At 36.0% G+C, this 19767-nt stretch overlaps 1 protein-coding gene across 1 annotated transcript in view; it reads left to right on the top strand.

The window, feature by feature from the left end:
* Positions 1-19767, top strand: part of LOC106061725 (neuroligin 4-like) — a 65236-nt gene that overhangs the window by 5656 nt on the left and 39813 nt on the right. Inside the window, exons 3-5 of the mRNA XM_056035534.1 lie at positions 4714-4837; positions 6671-6860; positions 10118-10248. Coding sequence (XP_055891509.1) covers positions 4714-4837; positions 6671-6860; positions 10118-10248 — 445 coding nt within the window. The remainder of the gene's footprint in view (positions 1-4713; positions 4838-6670; positions 6861-10117; positions 10249-19767) is intronic.

Raw genomic sequence — 19767 nt, forward strand, 5'->3', positions numbered from 1 at the left:
TGGGAGCCTTGAGGACCTTGTGATGTGGCCTTAGAGTTTGAGTTTACGTTTTTGACAGTGGTTAGCAGGTCATCCTGGGGTTTGATTGCTTTATTAATCCTTTTTCTGATCTCTTCATTCGTGGTGCGGTGTTTGTAAGTGACACCTAAAGTCGTTCTGTAGCAGCATAGTCTCAAACTCAATGCATATAATAATAAGACTTGTCTTTAAGACTCAGAGAAAATGAAAGTTCTTTAAAAATATGGAGTTCCTAGGCTATTTCTTTTTTTTATTGACTGCGGCGTTATATGGAAATACCAAAATAAAATACAAAGGTTTGATAGCTTGTGTTTTTTTTCTTCTTTAAAACCCATTAACCCCCAAAACATTATTATTGCATTAAATATCTATTTTCTATCAAATATCAATTTCTATTGGTCAAACTAAGACATTGCAAAAAGAATTTTTGAAAAATTCCATGTAGTAACGATTCTTCACTTAACCAGGGCAGAGTACCAAAGGACTGGAAAGAAGCTAATGTCACCCCCCTATTTAAAAAAGTAGAAAAATCTGACCCAGGAAACTACAGACCAGTATCACTTACCAGCATCACATGTAAAATCCTAGAACACATAATATGTAGCAACATCATAAACCACTTAAACAAACATAATGTCCTCACACCATACCAACATGGCTTTAGGAAATATATATCATGTGAAACACAACTAATAGGACTAATTGATGATTTTTCAAAAGGTTTAGATAATAGTGAACAAATAGATGCTATCTTACTAGATTTTTCTAAGGCTTTTGACAAAGTTCACCACCATAGCTTGCTTAAAAAATTAAAATATTTCGGCATTAATGGTCCACTGCATCAGTGGATTAAAGATTTTCTGATAGGGAGAGAACAAACTGTAATAATAAATGGCTCTAAATCAACACCGATAACAGTAAACTCAGGTGTACCTCAAGGAACAGTCTTGGGCCCACTACTATTTTTAATTTACATAAATGATTTACCAAATTGCATTAGTTCAGGAACAAAAGTCAGATTATTTGCAGACGATTGCATAATATATAGAACAATAAAAACAACACAAGACAAAGATATTTTACAAAAAGAATTAGATGAATTACAGAAATGGGAATCAAATTGGAGCATGTCTTTCCACCCAGAAAAATGTCAGTTGTTAAGAGTAACAAAAAAACTAAAACAAATTAATTCCACTTATCTTATTCATGGCAAACCAGTAACACAGACTAAAAACGCAAAATACCTAGGTGTTATAATAAATGAAAAACTGTCATGGAATACACATATTGATGAAACTACAAAAAAATCAAACAAAGCATTAGGATTTATTAAAAGAAATTTCTATAAATCAAATAAGAACATAAAAATAAAATGTTATTTAACCTTGGTTAGGCCAATAATAGAATATGCATCCTCCGTTTGGGACCCCTCAACTCTAGAAAACATTAAGAAACTGGAACAGACACAAAATAGAGCAGTGAGATTCATAACAAACGAATATTCACATTTGACTAGAGTAACACCTTTAGTAAAATCACTAAATTTAGAAAGTCTTCAGGACAGAAGGCTCAAAAGTAAAGTAGCAATCATACATAAAACACTGAACCATAATCTTCAAATACAAAAACAAAATTTAATAAAATACTCTGAAAGACACAAAGATAAAGGCACATTCCTCGTCCCATATGCTAGGACAAATTTGTACAAATACTCCTTCTTCCCTAGTGCTATTAGAGCATGGAATGGGTTGCCTGAGCTAGCCAGGAAAACCAGTGACTTGGCAGAATTTAAGTCATTGGTTAATATGCATGACTAAATGCATGACGCGTAGGACGTAATTATCTTCTTTTTTGAAGTAACGTCTGTATTATATAAGACAAGAAGATAAGATAAGATGTACACTGGCAGTGTACATAGCAGGAAGTGGCCCCCTGAGCATCATTATATAAAAAAATATATTATTTTTTTTTTACAATCTTTATGTGAAAACAGATTAGTTATAACATAAAAAAAACACGCAAATTAAGCATTTTAATGGAAAAAAGTATATTTTTAATGCTTTATTGACTAAAAAATTATAACTATATAGTAAAAAAAAGGCATGAAATGTACATTATCCGGTACAAACCAGTACTATCCAGATATATTTTTTTTACAACAATAAATAATAATACAGTAGTGAGATATTCAAAGATCATGTCCATAGGCAAAGATTTTAATATTTGAAGTGCACATGAACCAAAAACACATAACTGAGCATCCACAGTATATTCTTATGCGTATATAGTTATGTAATAATCATAAATTCCAATTTCTTTTCTAATTCTTTTCATTGGGTCGCAGTCATCATTTGACATATTTCAAGATTGTTAGCTTTGATAAAGTCTATAGACTCAATTCCCTTATGATAATTAGCTTTACTAAATTGTGACTAAATTGTAAAAATAATTATACATAATTATACATAATAAATAACGGTGTCTTAGAGGTAGACATAATGGGCTATGTATTTAATTTACAGTGGCTTATCCTGCCATGTACACTGGGAGTGTACGTTACAAAAGGTTAAAACTTGAAAAGACCATGCTATAAATGTTAAATCTATTAATTAATTATAATACTAGTATACTTTATGTATCTAAATCAAGTAAATTTATTTGAAAATATTTATAGAAAAGTGTTATTACTTACATTTTCCGAACTGGTTTCATTTTTTTCAATTTTTGACAATGTTGTCACTTTCAAGCGCAATAAAATAATAAAACGCAACTGTAAAAGTCAAACAGCACATGGCAAAATGTAGACAAACATGTTCTTAAACGAAAAGAAAAGAAAAAACTTTAATAGTTTTTTTATTATAATTTTTAAAAAAACGCACACTGCCAGTGTACATAGTAAGATATGGGCTAATTGCGGTTGTGAGGTTGCGAATCTGTTTAAAACGGTTCCTAGTGAGCGCCTAGGTGTTACAAGGAATCCGTGTACGAAATTTCATGCCAATCCGTACGGCAGTTAATGACATCTCTTGATCAATCAGTCAATCAGCCAGTCAACGTTACTTTACGCTTATTAGTTATGAACTAGAGATAACAACATTTCAATGTGATTTTAGCATAGCTTCTTGATGAAGAAAAGATAACTCAATAAAATTTATTTTTAGCCTAATTTTTAAAATATTTTTATTTGGATGATAATTTGCTACGTGAATTATTTCAATGATTTTTTTTTTGTTATGAGCTTAAAACTCAACAGCTCTTATTTCCATACGTCCGAGACGTGCTTTCTCAGCTCAATAAGTCTCCGCCCCTTTTTCTTCGTCCCATTTCTTCCCCACCCCCTTACTCTGATAATGTCAATCTGCAATTATCCTTTTGATTTAATACACAGCAAGATTGTCTCTGACGTCAGTATCCATGTGGAATTTATGCGTTCAAATATTGATCGCCTGAAACAAAAAAAAAAGCCCTATCATTATCAGGTGAACTCCATTCTGAATATTTGTGTACCGTCACAAAGTTTAGGGTTGTGTGAGAGTATTTTGAACACATCTCTTGGATTGATTGCTTTATAATTAAGGTCCTTGTCATTACTAGGGCCAGTTTTTTCTCTGGCTAGTTTGTGTGTGTGTGTGTGTGTGTTTTGTGTCTTTACCGGTAGCATAATTGTTTTGAATTACTTTTTTCAAAACTTATATCCACTCACCCTTTTTTTGGTGTCTGGGTCGTCATTCTTGTTTGGACTATTTCAAGAAGGTCGACATAATGGAGGACTTAAGGTTTCATGGTTAACGACATGTAATAGATCCCCTGTTGTTACACACACTGATCTGTTAAAGCTCGCTCTGTAGGTGTTCTTTGTCCCAATGGGAATAATGACGACTCTTTCCCTTTCCAACGCCAAATCTGAGATACCTTCAGGGTACATAGCTAGTAGAAATAGACAGTTTTATTTCTTGTTATGCTATAATAAAAAAACAACAACAACAAAAAAACGAAAAAGTAGGCAGCGTTAGACAGTAAACAGGGGCAATTAAGCTACAATTAATACATTGTGATAAACTGCTTGCATAAGTGATTTAAAAAATTAGATTTTTCGCTTTCAGAAAAGAAAAAAGTAGCCGTTGCATCAGAACATTGAATGATCTAAAATATCATTATGTCCAATTTTCATTTTCTCTTCTACTTTCTGAGATATAAACGGGACGGACGGACGGACAGACGGGCGGACAGACAGACAGACGGCAGAAGGGCCACACATAACTAATAGCGTCTTTTCTCCTTTCGGGAACCGCTAAAAAGTTGCCGTTGCACCAGAAATTTGAATGGTCTAAAATATCATGATGTCGGATTTTCAATATCTTTTCTAGTTTACGAGATTTAAACGGGACGTACGGACGGAGAGACAAACGACGCAAAACTAATAGCTTATATTTCCCTGTCAGGGGCCGCTAAAAGTACTCAATTAATCTATTAATTATTGGTAATTATTTTTTTTGTTTAATGTTGAATAAGGGAAACAACTTTTTTACAAATGTGCTTGTTTGTTACCCAGTAGTGTTTCTCTCAGGTACTCAGTTACCAGGATGCTTTTGGTCGCCATGTTTGCTCAGGTCTTTGACACAGCCCTAAAAACGTTTTTTTTTAGAAAAATCCCCAAGGAAAATAACGTTTAGTTCTGGTGTCTGTTGTCTGCAGATGGAAACCCCCTCAGCCTCCCAAGAGCTGGCGCCCCAGTGTGCTGGACGCTCAGTTTGACGCTCCTGGGTGTCCGCAATTAGGATGCACTAAGCTGACTCCACCAATAGCATGCCCGCAAAAAGTAAGTTTTACCTTAATGGTTTGTAGCTATTTTCTTTCTTAATAAGATTGTAAGCTTGTATTTTGATAGCTTGTAACTATTTCCTTTGTTAATAAGATTGTAAGCTTGTATTTTGATAGCTTGTAACAATTTCCTTTCTTAATAAGATTGTAAGCTTGTATTTTGATAGCTTGTAACAATTTCCTTTCTTAATAAGATTGTAAGCTTGTATTTTGATAGCTTGTAACTATTTCATTTGTTAATAAGATTGTAAGCTTGTATTTTGATAGCTTGTAACTATTTCCTTTCTTAATAAGATTGTAAGCTTGTATTTTGATAGCTTGTAACAATTTCCTTTCTTAATAAGATTGTAAGCTTGTATTTTGATAGCTTGTAACTATTTCCTTTGTTAATAAGATTGAAGTGTAGCTTCACCGAAGCATTGTTATATTGAACAACACTATTTTAGAATGCATAGCAATATTGGTATTTCTAGCTACCTGTATATGTTCATAGCGACTCTGATAGGTATAGCTAAATTGATACGCGCATCAAAAAAGATACGCGATACGCATAGACATTTTGATACACATAATAACGTAAGAGAAGTAGTAATGCATATTCTTCAACATAATAGTTTTTTGTTGTACGATGTGTCCTGCCACCCATTCTTATTTTTACATCGACTGGTTTATTAATACATTTTTGAAAGTCAGAAGCGGGACAGCCGAGTATCTCTTATAAACATACTCGCCTAGATGTACAAACACACACACACATGTAGGAGGTAATATAAACTCTTTTCTATTTATAAGGAAAGTCTGTGTGGCTATAATATGTTCCTCCAATTTTCTTGACGTCATCGTGAATGCGATTTATTTGTAAGCATATTTTATTTCGTACTAACGTTGTATGAAACTGCATACTTAAAGATGCTATTGATATCGTCTATATGTAGCTACAGCCCACTTGCAAGACTCGTCTTTATTACAGAGCACGGATATTGTTTCAAAACTATCCGCAGAATTCAACTTCTCATTTGTCGTCTTGACTTCTTTTGAAACTTGAAATTAAACAAAAAATGTGTCAATTGCCTTAAATGAAAAAGAAATGTGCAAATGGCGATCTATTTAATTTTTAAATAATTTTTGGAGAGTTCTATTGGAATTATATTCCTTGCAGATACTTATTACAGACTTATATCAACTCACTTTGTTTGTCTGTTGATCTAATAAAAAAAAAGGAATATTTTTTTCTCCCATTTTCGAATCAAGTTAAAACTTTGCACAATTATTCATTGAAACTGAAAAGACATGAATCAATACAAACAAATTACTCAAATAGTTAATTAATTTTTGATGATTAATTATTTTGTTTGATATCGAAATAAGGGGAACAAATGCTACTTAATGAGAGATGGAATGTATATATGCATTTAATCCCCTTATGACGTTTTGACATTTTTTTATCCCACTTCCTATTTCGGATCAAGTTGACATTTTTCATAATTATTTATAGTCGATGGTACTACACGAATAAATCCAAAAATTAATCAATTAGTTAATCATTTATTACTAATTAATTAATTTTGTTTTATATAGCAGAAAGGGAGCTAGACCCTGTAATTTTCAGATAAATGGATTAATTAGTGGTTCTTTCCCTGATATAAGCTTTGTTTTTTTAAAATATATTCATTTTTCTATTTCTTATTACCTATGATATGGAGTTTCGTATTAAAATGGTTTAGGTAGAAGATGGTTCTAAACGGAACGACAACCATTTTAAAAACATATATAATTATTGTTGGTGGGATGAATAATCTTATACCACTATTTGTTCTGCGTTGTCTTTCAGACCTCTGAAGATTGTCTTTATCTGAATGTCTTCGCCCCATCGGGCGCCAAGAATGGCACAAACCTCCCCGTTATGGTTTACATTCATGGTGGAAACTTTTTCTACATGAGTGGCTCCAGTCTTCTATTTGATGGAAGTGCTCTGGCACAAACTGGGGACGTGGTCGTAGTCACTATGAACTACCGTCTAGGTAAGTCATTGACACCTGCATACATAGTGTCACTTACGTTAAGGCTTGGTAAATCATTGACACCTGTATACATAGTGTCACTTACGTAAAGGCTTGGTACGTCTTTGACACCTGCATATCTAGTGCCTCTGACATGAAGGCTTGGTAAGTCATTGTCAACTGCATACCTAGTGCCACTGACATGAACTACAGGCTAGGTAAGTCATTGACACCTGCATACATAGTGTCACTAACGTGAAGTCTTGGTAAGTCATTGACACCTGCATACATGGTGTCACTAACGTGAAGGCTTGGTAAGTCATTGACACCTTCATATCTAGTGCCTCTGACATGAACTACAGGCTCGGAAAGTCATTGACACCTGCATACCTAGTGCCACTGAGTGTGACTGACATGAACCCCCTCAAATGGACGAAAAGAACTCTTTTAACAAATGAATTACACAGCTGGTTCTTGAGCCTTACTACACACAAACACATATAGCCTACATTACTTCAATCATCTTAAAAATCATCTTAAAAATAACGATTCGTTATCAAATCAAATTGTTTGAATTATCGCAATGTTTTCAACACAAATCGTCTCTTTCTGTTCTCTGTTTTTCACAATTGACAACCAGTAGACAACTCCCACACATCTGGTCCATTCATGGCGTTAAAATGTAGTGCTGCCTAATAGTGTAACATACTATTTGGACTGGTCACTTCCATGGTCGTGAACTCAAGCCCTGCCCGACGCTATCCCCTGCCGTCCAGCAGGAGGTTTGGGATTCTACCCAATAATTGCTATTTCTGGAAAACGTAATTTTTTTAAAGAAAACTAGCAAAATATGAATAAAATAATTTCTTAAAAAAAAAACAGGACTTATATAATAGGGGGAGAACTGTACATCCCACCAAGTCATATCTCTCAATATTGTAAGATATATTTTCCTTTTTTCTATATCAACTAAATTAATTAATACAAATTAATTAATTGATTAATTAAAAAATTGATTCAAGCTTTGTTAGATTGCTTGAATATTAGTGCCCTGCAAAATTTTAACTTGAATGGGAAAAATTACGTGTTCAGACAAAGTTCATTCAAGCTGTGTATAAAAAAACAACAGATGTGTTGTATGAATTATTTCTCATTTCATATATAAATCGGTAGAGTAACCGTCCTACTTTCTTCTGTTTCTATTCAGTTTGTTACTGGTAAAGCTTTTTTTTGTATATAGTACCTCTAAAAAAATAGAAAGGTGTCCTCCTCACGAGCCCCGCACAGCGGACATAAAGGAAACATTATCTGTCTGAGATGAGATCATTGGAAGCTGTGAAACGCATAAAAAATCTGAAAAGTTTTTATTTGTGAGGGAAGAGAGTTATGTCTGGTTTGGTGATGGATTTAAAAACATTTTAAGGCTTTGGGGGCTTTTTGCATAAACTCACTCTGTCTCTCTGTCTGTCTGGTACAATTTGTGTACACGTTATTTCTCTAACATGCAAAAGCATATGTCAGGTACACATTCTGTACACATTATTTCTCTAACATGCAATAGCATATGTCAGGTACACATTTTGTACACATTATTTCTCTCACTTGCCATTCTCAGATCACTTTGAAACTTTGTATACTTATTTATTGCCCCTAACAAAACACAAATCAATCGAAAATTTACCAATTACATTATCAATTAGTCGTAATTAATAAATTTAAAAAAATATGAAATAAACATTAAAAATGTGCTGAACTAAATAGATATAAGAATTGTGTAAAGAATTAAGCGAGAGTTTCAAGATAGCTAGAGTAAAATAAAATAATTAAATAATGATGTAAAGATGATATCAAAAGACTGTATGCTGATGAAAAGATGATATCAAAAGACTGTATGCTGATGTAAAGATGATATCAATAGACTGTATGCTGATGTAAAGATGATATCAATAGACTGTATGCTGATGTAAAGATTATATCAAAAGACTGTATGTTGATGTAAAGATGATATCAAAAGACTGTATGTTGATGTAAAGATGATATCAAAAAACTGTATGCTGATGTAAAAGATGATATCAAAAGACTGTATGCTGATGTAAAAGATGATATCAAAAGACTGTATGCTGATGAAAAGATGATATCAAAAGACTGTATGCTGATGTAAAGATGATATCAAAAGACTGCATGCTGATGTAAAAGGTGATATCAAAAGACTGTATGTTGATATAAAGATGATATCGAAAGACTGTATGCTGATGTAAAGATGATATCAAAAGACTGTATGCTGATGTAAAAGGTGATATCAAAAGACTGTATGTTGATGTAAAGATGATATCAAAAGAATGTATGTTGATGTAAAGATGATATTAAAAGACTATATGGTGATGTAAAGATGATATCAAAAGACTGTATGCAGATGTAAAGATGATATCAAAAGATTGTATGCTGATGTAAAGGTGATATCAAAAGATTGTATGCTGATGTAAGGATGATGTCAAAAGACTGTACGCTGATGTAAAGATGATATCAAAAGATTGTACTCTGATGTAAAGATGATATCAAAAGATTGTATGCTGATGTAAAGGTGATATTAACAGACTGTATGCTGATGTAAAGATGATATCAAAAGACTGTATGCTGATGTAAAGAGGATGTCAAAAGACTGTATGCTGATGTAAAGATGATATCAAAAGACAGTATGCTGATGTTAAGGTGATATCAAAAAGATTGTAAGCTGATGTAAAGATGATGTCAAAAGACAGTATGCTGATGTAAGGAAAACTTTGTATAGGATTTGTTACTTAACGTTATATCTTGATCTGTGTTCCGACAAATTATTTTTTATTTGACGTTTGTATTTGTAAGGAAGACGAACGTCCTCATATGCTTATGTTTCTTTGTGTAGATTCACTTCTAATAATATGAGAACCTTTAGAAATCAATATCGTGCTTCGAGAATCAAAACATCTCAGCGATGTCAACATCAATCATCAAGTCTTTTCCTTCCCTTTCTGTCTTGAATTCATCTCTTTCTCGCTCTCTCTCTCTCTCTCTTTTCTTACTCTCTTTTATCTCTCTCTTTCTCTCTATCGCCCCGATCTCTCTCTTTTCTCTCTTTAAACTCTGTGTCAGTCTTCCTCTTCTTGTTTCTCTCTCTCCCTCACGTCCGTTTTTTATCTTTCCACCATTCTCTCTCCCTCTCTATCTGGTCTATTTCTAGTGTGGGTTGTAGTTCTCAATTAGGGACAGCGTTGATTCATCTTTTTTCCTTCCTCGTACAGGAGCCCTAGGCTTTCTTATGACCGGGGACACTGAAGATGACGCCAGGGGTAATTATGGATTGTATGACCAGGTTATGGCCCTAAAATGGGTCAAGGTCAACATTGCTGCGTTTGGAGGAGATCCTAATATGGTATGACTTTTGTGTATGTTCTCATTAGAGTGTTTGCATGTTATCCAGACCAGTCATTGTTTTGTTTTACATGTTTCGGATGATCCTTCAGAGTTGAAGATAGTTTACTTCCTAGTCCAAACCTCCCACAGGATGACGGGGGATGGGATCCGGCAGGATTTGAACCCGGGACCATCGATAAATCCAAACGACTGTCCAGAGCGCAAACCGCACGACTAGGCAGCCATCCCCATTGAACTCTCAACCTAATACTATAGCTTTAATAGAGTCGGACAACTTTTTTTTTTTGAGGGTCTTAAGTTTGTTTTAGGGCTACAATACATACACTACGGTCTAAGCGAGTACCCAAGGAACATTCCTGCCAAGTTTTATATAGATTGGTCAAGCGGTTTTGATTTCTATTCGTTACATACATGCATACCTACTTGCGCCTTGCCTTACATTCTACTTTATAGTATATATAAGGTACGTTGGTCCGACCACAAACAAGATACTGAAATCTTAAAGGTGTTCAACATGAACAGTATCAATGCGACAGTAAAAAAAAGTCCCAACTTCGATGGGCGGGACATGTAGTCCGCATGCCAGACAATCGCCTTCCCAAAACGACTTCTGTACAGGGAGGAGGCGATCTCGGGGGGGGTCAATACAAGCGCTACAAACACTCTCTCAAGATTGTAGTCTCTCCACAGTCGTAGAGCGACAATGGTTCATCTATTTATACTCGACTGTTTTCATTTTACACATGGTTAAAACGTTAGCAGGTAAATAACAGAAAGATGTAGATCTAACTCGCAATCTTTAGTTTGATACGTGTGACAGGTGGGGAAATGTGACGTGTGTTTGGCGCGTTTTATGTCTAGGGGATGATTATTTTTAAAGCTATCACACACCAACCTATCAGCATATGAATCGGGAGCAGACACGCAACGAGACAAGCAATGAAAGATAGATACAAAAGTTAAAAATGAAGAATATTTATTTACATAAATATACATATAAGAGTAAAAAGGGGGAGGGTTTGAATCTATCTCTAAATAATACTAGATTTAATCATCACTCTTGCACCTAATAAGAGAGTATGTCACTTTGTCCTCTGACTTAGCTGGTTGTCCTGTTAATGTCGCAGCTGGCTGTGTCCTGGCTTGAGGTTCTGCAGCTGGAGATGGCGCTCTAGCGGATAGAGGGACGCCGGTGATATAGTTCTTGTGGAGTCTCAATCCCAAGTTCTAATATCTGTAGTGGGCACAGTAGGGCGGGTGGCCGGCTACCGTGGGCACAAGGTTACTGCGGGCAGAGCTGATCTGCCGTGGGCAGCGTAGTTGACAGGATATGTCCAGTGAGTTGCAGAGGGTTGGCGTAGCTATGACGTCTCACACAGATCTGAATCTATAGGGACGTCGCACCTAATAGCTTGACAGGTGGGCTGTCGAATAGGCGGGCAATGCCGATAGCGCCGAGTAGTAGAGTTGAGTAGACCTCAGTAGGCAAGTGCAGTGCTGAATAGCACTAAGCACATAAATAGGTAAATAGGCAGGTAAATAGATCGTTGATCCAATAATTAAATAGGCAGGTCAGTGAGCTAGTGCAGTGCTGAATAGCACTAAGCGCAAAGATAGTAGGTGATTCTTGATATCAAACCAATAGGTGATCCAATAAATAAATAGGTAGGTAAATCCAATAGATAAATAGGCAGACACCTGAGGGAGGCTGCGAATAAATAAAGACAAGTTAGGACATGTCTCTCATGCATCTTATCGATGCCCTCGACTGAGGTGCATTCGTCAGATTGGTAAAATTGCTTTAGAGCACAATAGGGAGATGATGACAAATGGGATTTGGAAAATAGATGGCTGATAGTAGCAATATGAAAATGTACATAGAAGGGGAAATAATATAAAATGTACATATAAGAAGAAATAATAATCTCAAATAAACAACACAGGTGGATAGAGAAAGAGAGGGGGGGGGGGAATGGACGGTGGTCAGCGACCCAGACGATTTGTTTACATATGACCGTGGGTCGAGAACAATGGAGCGCGCTTGAATGGAGAGGGTGTCCGTTCAAGCGGCGCAACTCTCATTAGAGTAAAATGAGTAAAGGGGAGATAATTCAATACAGGGGAGATAACTCATATCTCTTTTCTAGACGCAGTATTAGTGCGCTAGTAAAATTATCAAGGCGGTCAACCGAGATAAAGGAAATAAAATAAGATGTACAAATATATACATGGTTGCATCAACGATCAATTGAGCAACGTAGCATTAATAGATTAATGCAACTCATAAATACATACATAGGACATGTTTATGTTCTCTACTTACGCCAGTGAGAAATACACAATGCACTAATTAAATATAAATGAACTAAGCAAAATACACGGAATAATATCCAGTGGAAATAGCACAAAAGTAATTAAGATGGAACTTGTGATTAAGTTCGGCTTACCACCAGGTATTCCTCTAGGAGGGAGAATAAATGAAGCAGTCCAGACTCGATAGCTCAGCTCGAATGAGAAAGAGAGGGTCTGACTTGATTTAATTTACCTTATATACAAAGGCCTGGGAAATGTGGGCGGACACAGGAAATGTCCTAGGCTAAGAATTATCTTACACGTGGGTGAATTAGACTTAAGATGGGAGCGTCGAGAGGCGCTTTGACTCGAGTAATCTCCTAGATCAAAGAGAGACGTAGGAGAAAGGGGGGGGGAGGAGGAGTGACTTGCATTCCACACAAGGTGGTGTCCACTGCGGCTGTCAGACATCCTGCCGATAAGATCAAAGAGTCTGTACGTATCTTTGCCCCGGTCAAGGGAAGATAAATCGAAAGACGAGGCCTAGCTATCTCCAATGTGGTCAACTAAGTCTAGCCTGGAGCGGAAAAGGTGTGGCGGGTGAATAATTTAGGGGTAGGATGGGGAAATAATTAAAATAAAATAAATAAATAATGAAAAATAATAATTAATGCTGTGATAAATTTGAGTGACTCTGACAGCGAGTTTTTGACTTGTCACAATACGTTTATGTATGACTCGGAAGTAAACATAAAATTAAAAAGCAAAATATAAAAACACTAAAAAAAAAAATAAAAAAAAAACAAATCCTATGTAAGGGAAAGCATCTCTCCGTCACTGCTATATTTTAAATTCGAAAAGATTTATCTCCCCTTTTATTATACAACAAATTAATTAATTAACACTAATTGATTAACTTATTGGTTAATTATTGATTGATTCACAAATTGTCTTCGACAATAAATAATTGTGAGAAATTTTTACTTTATCCGAATATAGGAAATGGAAGAAAAAATGTGTAAAGTATTTCACCTAGACATGCAGACAGACTGATTTGATATACGCTAGGTTTAAAAAAAATAGCTTCTGGGGTATTTGTAAAATGTGTATTTGATGAAGCTACTTACAATTTGATTTATGATTTGAATCTTAGAAATTTTAATCTCATAAGAGACTCGGGCTGTGTTGTGTTGGCTGAGACTCGGGCTGTATTGTGTTGGCTGAGACTCGGGCTGTATTGTGTTGGCTGAGACTCGGGCTATGTTGTGTTGGCTGAGACTCGGGCTGTATTGTGTTGGCTGAGACTCGGGCTGTGTTGTGTTGGCTGAGACTCGGGCTGTATTGTGTTGGCTGAGACTCGGGCTGTGTTGTGTTGGCTGAGACTCGGGCTGTATTGTGTTGGCTGAGACTCGGGATGTGTTGTGTTGGCTGAGACTCGGGATGTGTTGTGTTGGCTGAGACTCGGGCTGTGTTGTGTTGTCTGAGACTCGGGCTGTGTTGTGTTGGCTGAGACTCGGACTGTGTTGTGTTGGCTGAGACTCGGGCTGTGTTGTGTTGGCTGAGACTCGGGCTGTGTTGTGTTGGCTGAGACTCGGGCTGTATTGTGTTGGCTGAGACTCGGGCTGTGTTGCGTTGGCTGAGCGCTCAAAGCAGGACGGATACTCTCTCCCTGATACCCCATCATTCAGAAGTTTGTCCCAGAGCGCTGAGACTACAGCTTAAAGATGCGCTAAAAATGACCAAATGTGAAATACATCTTGACCTCATTGCTTTTAAATTATGTCACATAAATATTAGGCCTACATTAACCGATACACTCGAGTTATCTGCTCTTAGAACACAAGATTTTGATAAAATCAGACCAATTTGTCTGATTCTCACATTTCAAAAGAAAACATTGCCTTGTCAAAGACATTTGAAAACAATAATAAAGAATCCTATCTTAAAGCAACAGTTGCGGTGGGTTTTAGTGTCTAATTAGTTTCCCTCCCCCGCATTGGCCAATTAGTCTAATAGTTTACGGTTTAGCATCACAGAATGAGGCTGGTGTTATGACTGCTAGACCACATTTCAATCAAGAAGTTGTTCACGAAGCTTCACTGACATGTATAATGACGAAGGCGGTTGCCTAGACAACCGTGCAAGCCTCGCTAATAGCTTACGTATGGCTAGTTTCCGATAAGAAAATAAAAAGAGTCCGAGTTATTGAGCAGAACGCTTCTTTCATGACGTTGTTAAAGTACTCACACTGACCTAGGCACTCAGAACCACACACATATAGTGGATTGAGATAGGAGATGAAATCAGTGGTGCCCATTTTGTTTTGACAAAGGGGTCACACGATTCCCAGACACACGATTCCCAGACACACGATTCCCAGACACACGATTCCCAGACACACGATTCACAAGGCCTCATCAGCTCTTAAGAATCGTCGAGAACAATGGAATCGAGTCTCTGCCCTTTCATTATACTCTGTTAGAATAAGTTTATTGGGGCCTGATAGCAATACGTAACGGGCAGGATTCAGCCCGCTGGTTGTAGTCTCGGCATCACTGGATTAAGCTTTTAGATATGGGCGTTTCTTTCTTCCAAGATGTACACAGGTATAATTTAAACGTAAAACAACGACAAATATGACAATGATTCAACCTAGACATGCAAAAAAAAAAAAAAAAGAAAATTGGAAGATTTTACATATGTGATACAAGTAACGAAGCAATATAAAAAAGTTTTGAAAATTTCAAAAAATCTAAATGGATAAAATATATAATAATTATGAATAGGTATTTCGCTGTATAGGAAATAATTAATTTTTTTTTGACATTCGAAACCAAGTCAGTTAATAATTGATACAAATGTATTTGCTAGATCTAGAAAAAAAATTAAAGAAAAACATTCCAAAATGTCAGCGTGTGTGTTTTTGCGTGTATGTGATGGTGTTGGCGTGGGAGGGAGTTTACAAAAATAACTAATTGTCAACTTATAAAGAAAAAAAAAGACTTACAAGTAATTAATGAATGGACATAAAAAAAAAAAAAGAGAAAGAAACTTGGAGAAATGTTGAGCGGATGAACTGACTGACCTAATATCCTGAAGTCATTTCAGCGTCTCATTCCTAATACTAGCTGGAGCTGTAAGAGTTACCCACACAGACATTTGCTCTACTTTGTATAGTCTGATGAACGCAGAACATATTAGCCATGTTAGCCCGAAGAACATTATTTGAGTGACATCATTTCAAAACTCGAATCGACCAGAAAAACAAATGAATTAGTTAAATATCTTATTCACAAACAGGACGTGAGTAACAGGCGACTATGTATAGGACGTTCTAATCTTGTTCTTTAATCAGAAGATAAGATAATAAGCCACTTTTGTTTATTAAATTATTATTCTAAAGATGAAGTAATTCTCATTCTCTGGTACTGCTACGGTCGAGCTTCGTTAAATGGAAACAGAATTCATTGAAGTTCCTTAACAGTGTCTACTAAGAAATGTTCTGATGATGTGGCGATTCTGCTGCAGTACGCTACGAGGATCTTCTTAGTTTCGCCTATTACCTTGGGAAAAGTTTTTCAACACATTTATTTATACAGAAGAACGATTTGCTAATGTTAATATAAATTTCTCTCGTCCATTTAAATTAAGCCTCTTGGCACCTGTTTTCTTTCCACTGACAGCATCTCTCAACTATAATAATAATAATAATCTTTATTGTCCGTAAGGAAATTTGTCTTACAATTTGTGCATTACACCAAACAAAAAACATTATAACTATAAGAAACCAAAGTGTACATTCACACCAGACTCACTCATAATGTACATGTGACAAAGTTTATACCAGATTGTTCTTATTTAATGATTTGATTGCCAGGGGAACAAAAGAGTGTTTGTGTCTGTTTGTCTTTGCTATCGGTGTCTTGTATCTCTTTTGTGATGGTAAAATCACAAAATCCTGACACAAAGGGTGATTATGTATTTCGAGGATCTTGTTAGCTTTTTTATAGATGTTTGTCTCAAACAACTGCCCAAATGGGGTTTGTTTTTTGTCTATTATTATTATGTTAGAAACGAACGAGTAGTCATTCTCTGGCGCTGCCAGGGTCGAGTTTCGCTAATGATAAACAAAATTCATCGTAGTCCCTTTAACAGTTTCCACTATTATTATTATTATTATTATAAGTAGGCCTATCTTCATCAAACATATTATTACTATTATTATGTCGGAAACGAACGAGTAGTCATTCTCTGGCGCTGGGTCGAGTCTTGTTAAAGAGAAACAAAATTCATCGTAGTCCCTGGTCATGTGGCAGGTCTGCAGCAGTACAGCCCTCTGACAGGAAACGAGGATGTTCCTATTATTATTATTATTATTATTATTATGTTAGAAATGAACAAGTAGTCATTCTCTGGCACTGCCAGAGAATGAGTATTCATTCTCTGGCGAAGCCAGGGTCGAGTTTCGTTAAAGGGAAACAAAATTCATCGTAGTCCCTTTTTCAGTTTCCACTGAGGAATTTCCTGGTGATGTGGCAGGTCTGCAGAAGTACCGCCCTCTGACAGGCAACGAGAATTTTCCTAGGAAAGCCAAGGGCCTTGAATGTATCTGTGACGTCAGTTGTTATTATCCCCTCGGTTGATATAACAATGGGGTATATTGTTATTTTAGATAATTTTCATAAACGTTTAATCTCCAAGCCTAGGTTCCCATATTTTCTTTGTTTTTCTATCTCAATTTTTCTTAAATTATGAGACAGTGGTACGGCGATATCGATAATGGTAGCGGTTTTTTTTTCTTTTTTGTCGATGAACAGCAGATCAGGGCGATTGAAATCTACCGATAGGCCTGTCCCAGTACAGCAGATGTTCAGTGGACTCGAAAACCTCTTGTGGAGAGTATTTATAATAAGGAGGAGTGTCCTTATCTATCAAATTATGCTTCAAAGCCAAGTGTTGGTGTATTAGTTTTCAAGTTGGTTATGGCGACCTAGGTAGGCTGATTCAGATAGGGCTGGACATCCTGCCATAATGTGTTCAATCGACTCGCCCGCATTTCCACATTTTCGGCATTTGTCAACAACATTTAGTTTTAGGATATGTTTCTCATAATTTTTTGTCCTGATTACTCTGTCCTGTATTGCTGTAACAAAGCCTTCTGTTTCAGGGTACAGGTGACCTGCTTCGAGCCATGTTAAGGAAGCAGCCTTGTCGATATTGTCCCCATGTAATGAAGCCGGAAATTTTCCGTGGAGTATTTTTTCTTCCCATTGGCGAATCTCATGCCCTACGTCGTCCAAACCGACATTGACATCATCATTATGTAGGTTCAGAGGAGTTGCTTTGGAGTCATATTTGCGTAGAAAGGAAACTAATTGATTGCTGGAGGCGAGCAGTTTTGATCGTATTTTTAAAACTTGCATCTTACAAAATTTGAAGATGTTCTGCAATCCACGACCCCCATCCTTCCTGGGCAGGTATAACCTTATGGTGGAGGACTTGGGGTGTAGGCATCGAAATTTGGTTAATAATTTTCTAGTGAGTCTGTCAATGTCATGTACGTCGGTGTAAGTCCTTTTGATCACACCGAACGTGTAAAGGAGCACTGGGACGGCCCAGCTGTTTATTGCAGGGATGAGATTACTGCCAGACAGTTTGGTGTTGAGGATTTTATTAACTCTTTGCTTATATTTACCAAGAAAGTTCTCTTTTAATTTCTTATGGTTTATCTTGGCATTCTGGTTTATTCCAAGATATTTATAAAGAGAGGCTCTGAGTTCAATTCCTCGATGCCTTCAAATTCAATGTTGGTGTTTGTTGTCTTGCCCTTTTTAATGCTTATAATGCCACACTTATCCAGGCCAAAAGACATACAGATATCGTCACTAAAGCATTTTACCGTTTTGATTAAGGTGTGTAATTTTTGCTCGGTTTCTGCATATAGCTTTAGATCATCCATGTATAATAAGTGGGACACACATTGCGTACATTTAGTATCAAACCTAAAACCGTTTGTAGAGTCTTGGAGTAATGTAGATAGAGGATTAATCGCTAGGCAGAACCAGAATGGAGATAGTGAGTCACCCTGGTATATACCTTATTATTATTTTATTTTTTTTTTTTTGCTGTATGCCCCGTTATCCCTTGGAGACCTAGACAAACAAAAGGATGTAGTTCAAATAGTGGGAACTCATTTTTGTTTTCATAACCTTCATATTTCAAAGAGACATGGTGTTTTCCAAGTGAAAGTCATGTGTGAATGGGACTTACCTCAAGGGGCATCCTACAAGTTTGTACGCAAAACACTAACTCCCTATGTCGCCTTATGTCTTGCTGATGATGGGTTGATCTTAAATATGCTATTCTCATCAATTAGATTAAAAAAATTCTAACTTTTTTTTTCTAATTTTAATGCTTTCCTAAAATAATTCAAACGTTACGGCTTCACGTACTGTGTATTTTTTTTCTTTTTGTTTTGTTAAGTTTGCCTTGGGTGTTTTTTGAAGTCCAAAAAAAAAACCAAACAAACAAACACAAAAAAAGTTCATTAAATAATCAGAAACTAGGAAAAGGTCAAGAAGATTGTCCAGCCTCATCTCAGCCTCTTCTCAGTATTTGTCTTCCTTTTATGCCTTGGAGGAAATGGAGAGATCATCCATTTTTTTTTTCATAAAAAACAACAACAACAACAGATTGTTAGGCTTGGAATCAATATGAAACTTTAGAAAAATAACAACTTTGCTATTTGTTTTGTTTAATATGCACATATAGATTACAACGTTCAAGTGTATGGCTTACAATATTTAATGTATGAATTCTTCTCTAGTTTTACAAATTTGCTTAAAATACAAAAATCTCTAAGCTGGTTTAGGTAGGAGCCAAGCTTTTTTTTTATCACAGATCTTTAAAGATATATCGAAATTAATATTATTATTTTTTTTTTGTTGTTGTACATTTCTAATTTAACAAACTGACTGATTTCAATGTAAAAGACAAATGATCGATTTAAGCTTTAGCATTAGCCACGCGTTTTTAAAACTATGGGGCAGCCCCCTCCACAAATACACACGTGCTGACGCGTGAAGGCATTCATGTTTCAAACACTCACACACTCCTACAGAAAACACATACTCAGCCACACATATACATGAAATTCTAGTCTTCCATTATTACAAATGTCTTCCTAAATCAGAATGTTTCCAGAGTCTGAGTGTATTCACAATAG

This window comes from Biomphalaria glabrata, chromosome 7 (assembly GCF_947242115.1).
Source record: "Biomphalaria glabrata chromosome 7, xgBioGlab47.1, whole genome shotgun sequence".
NCBI lineage: Eukaryota > Metazoa > Mollusca > Gastropoda > Planorbidae > Biomphalaria > Biomphalaria glabrata.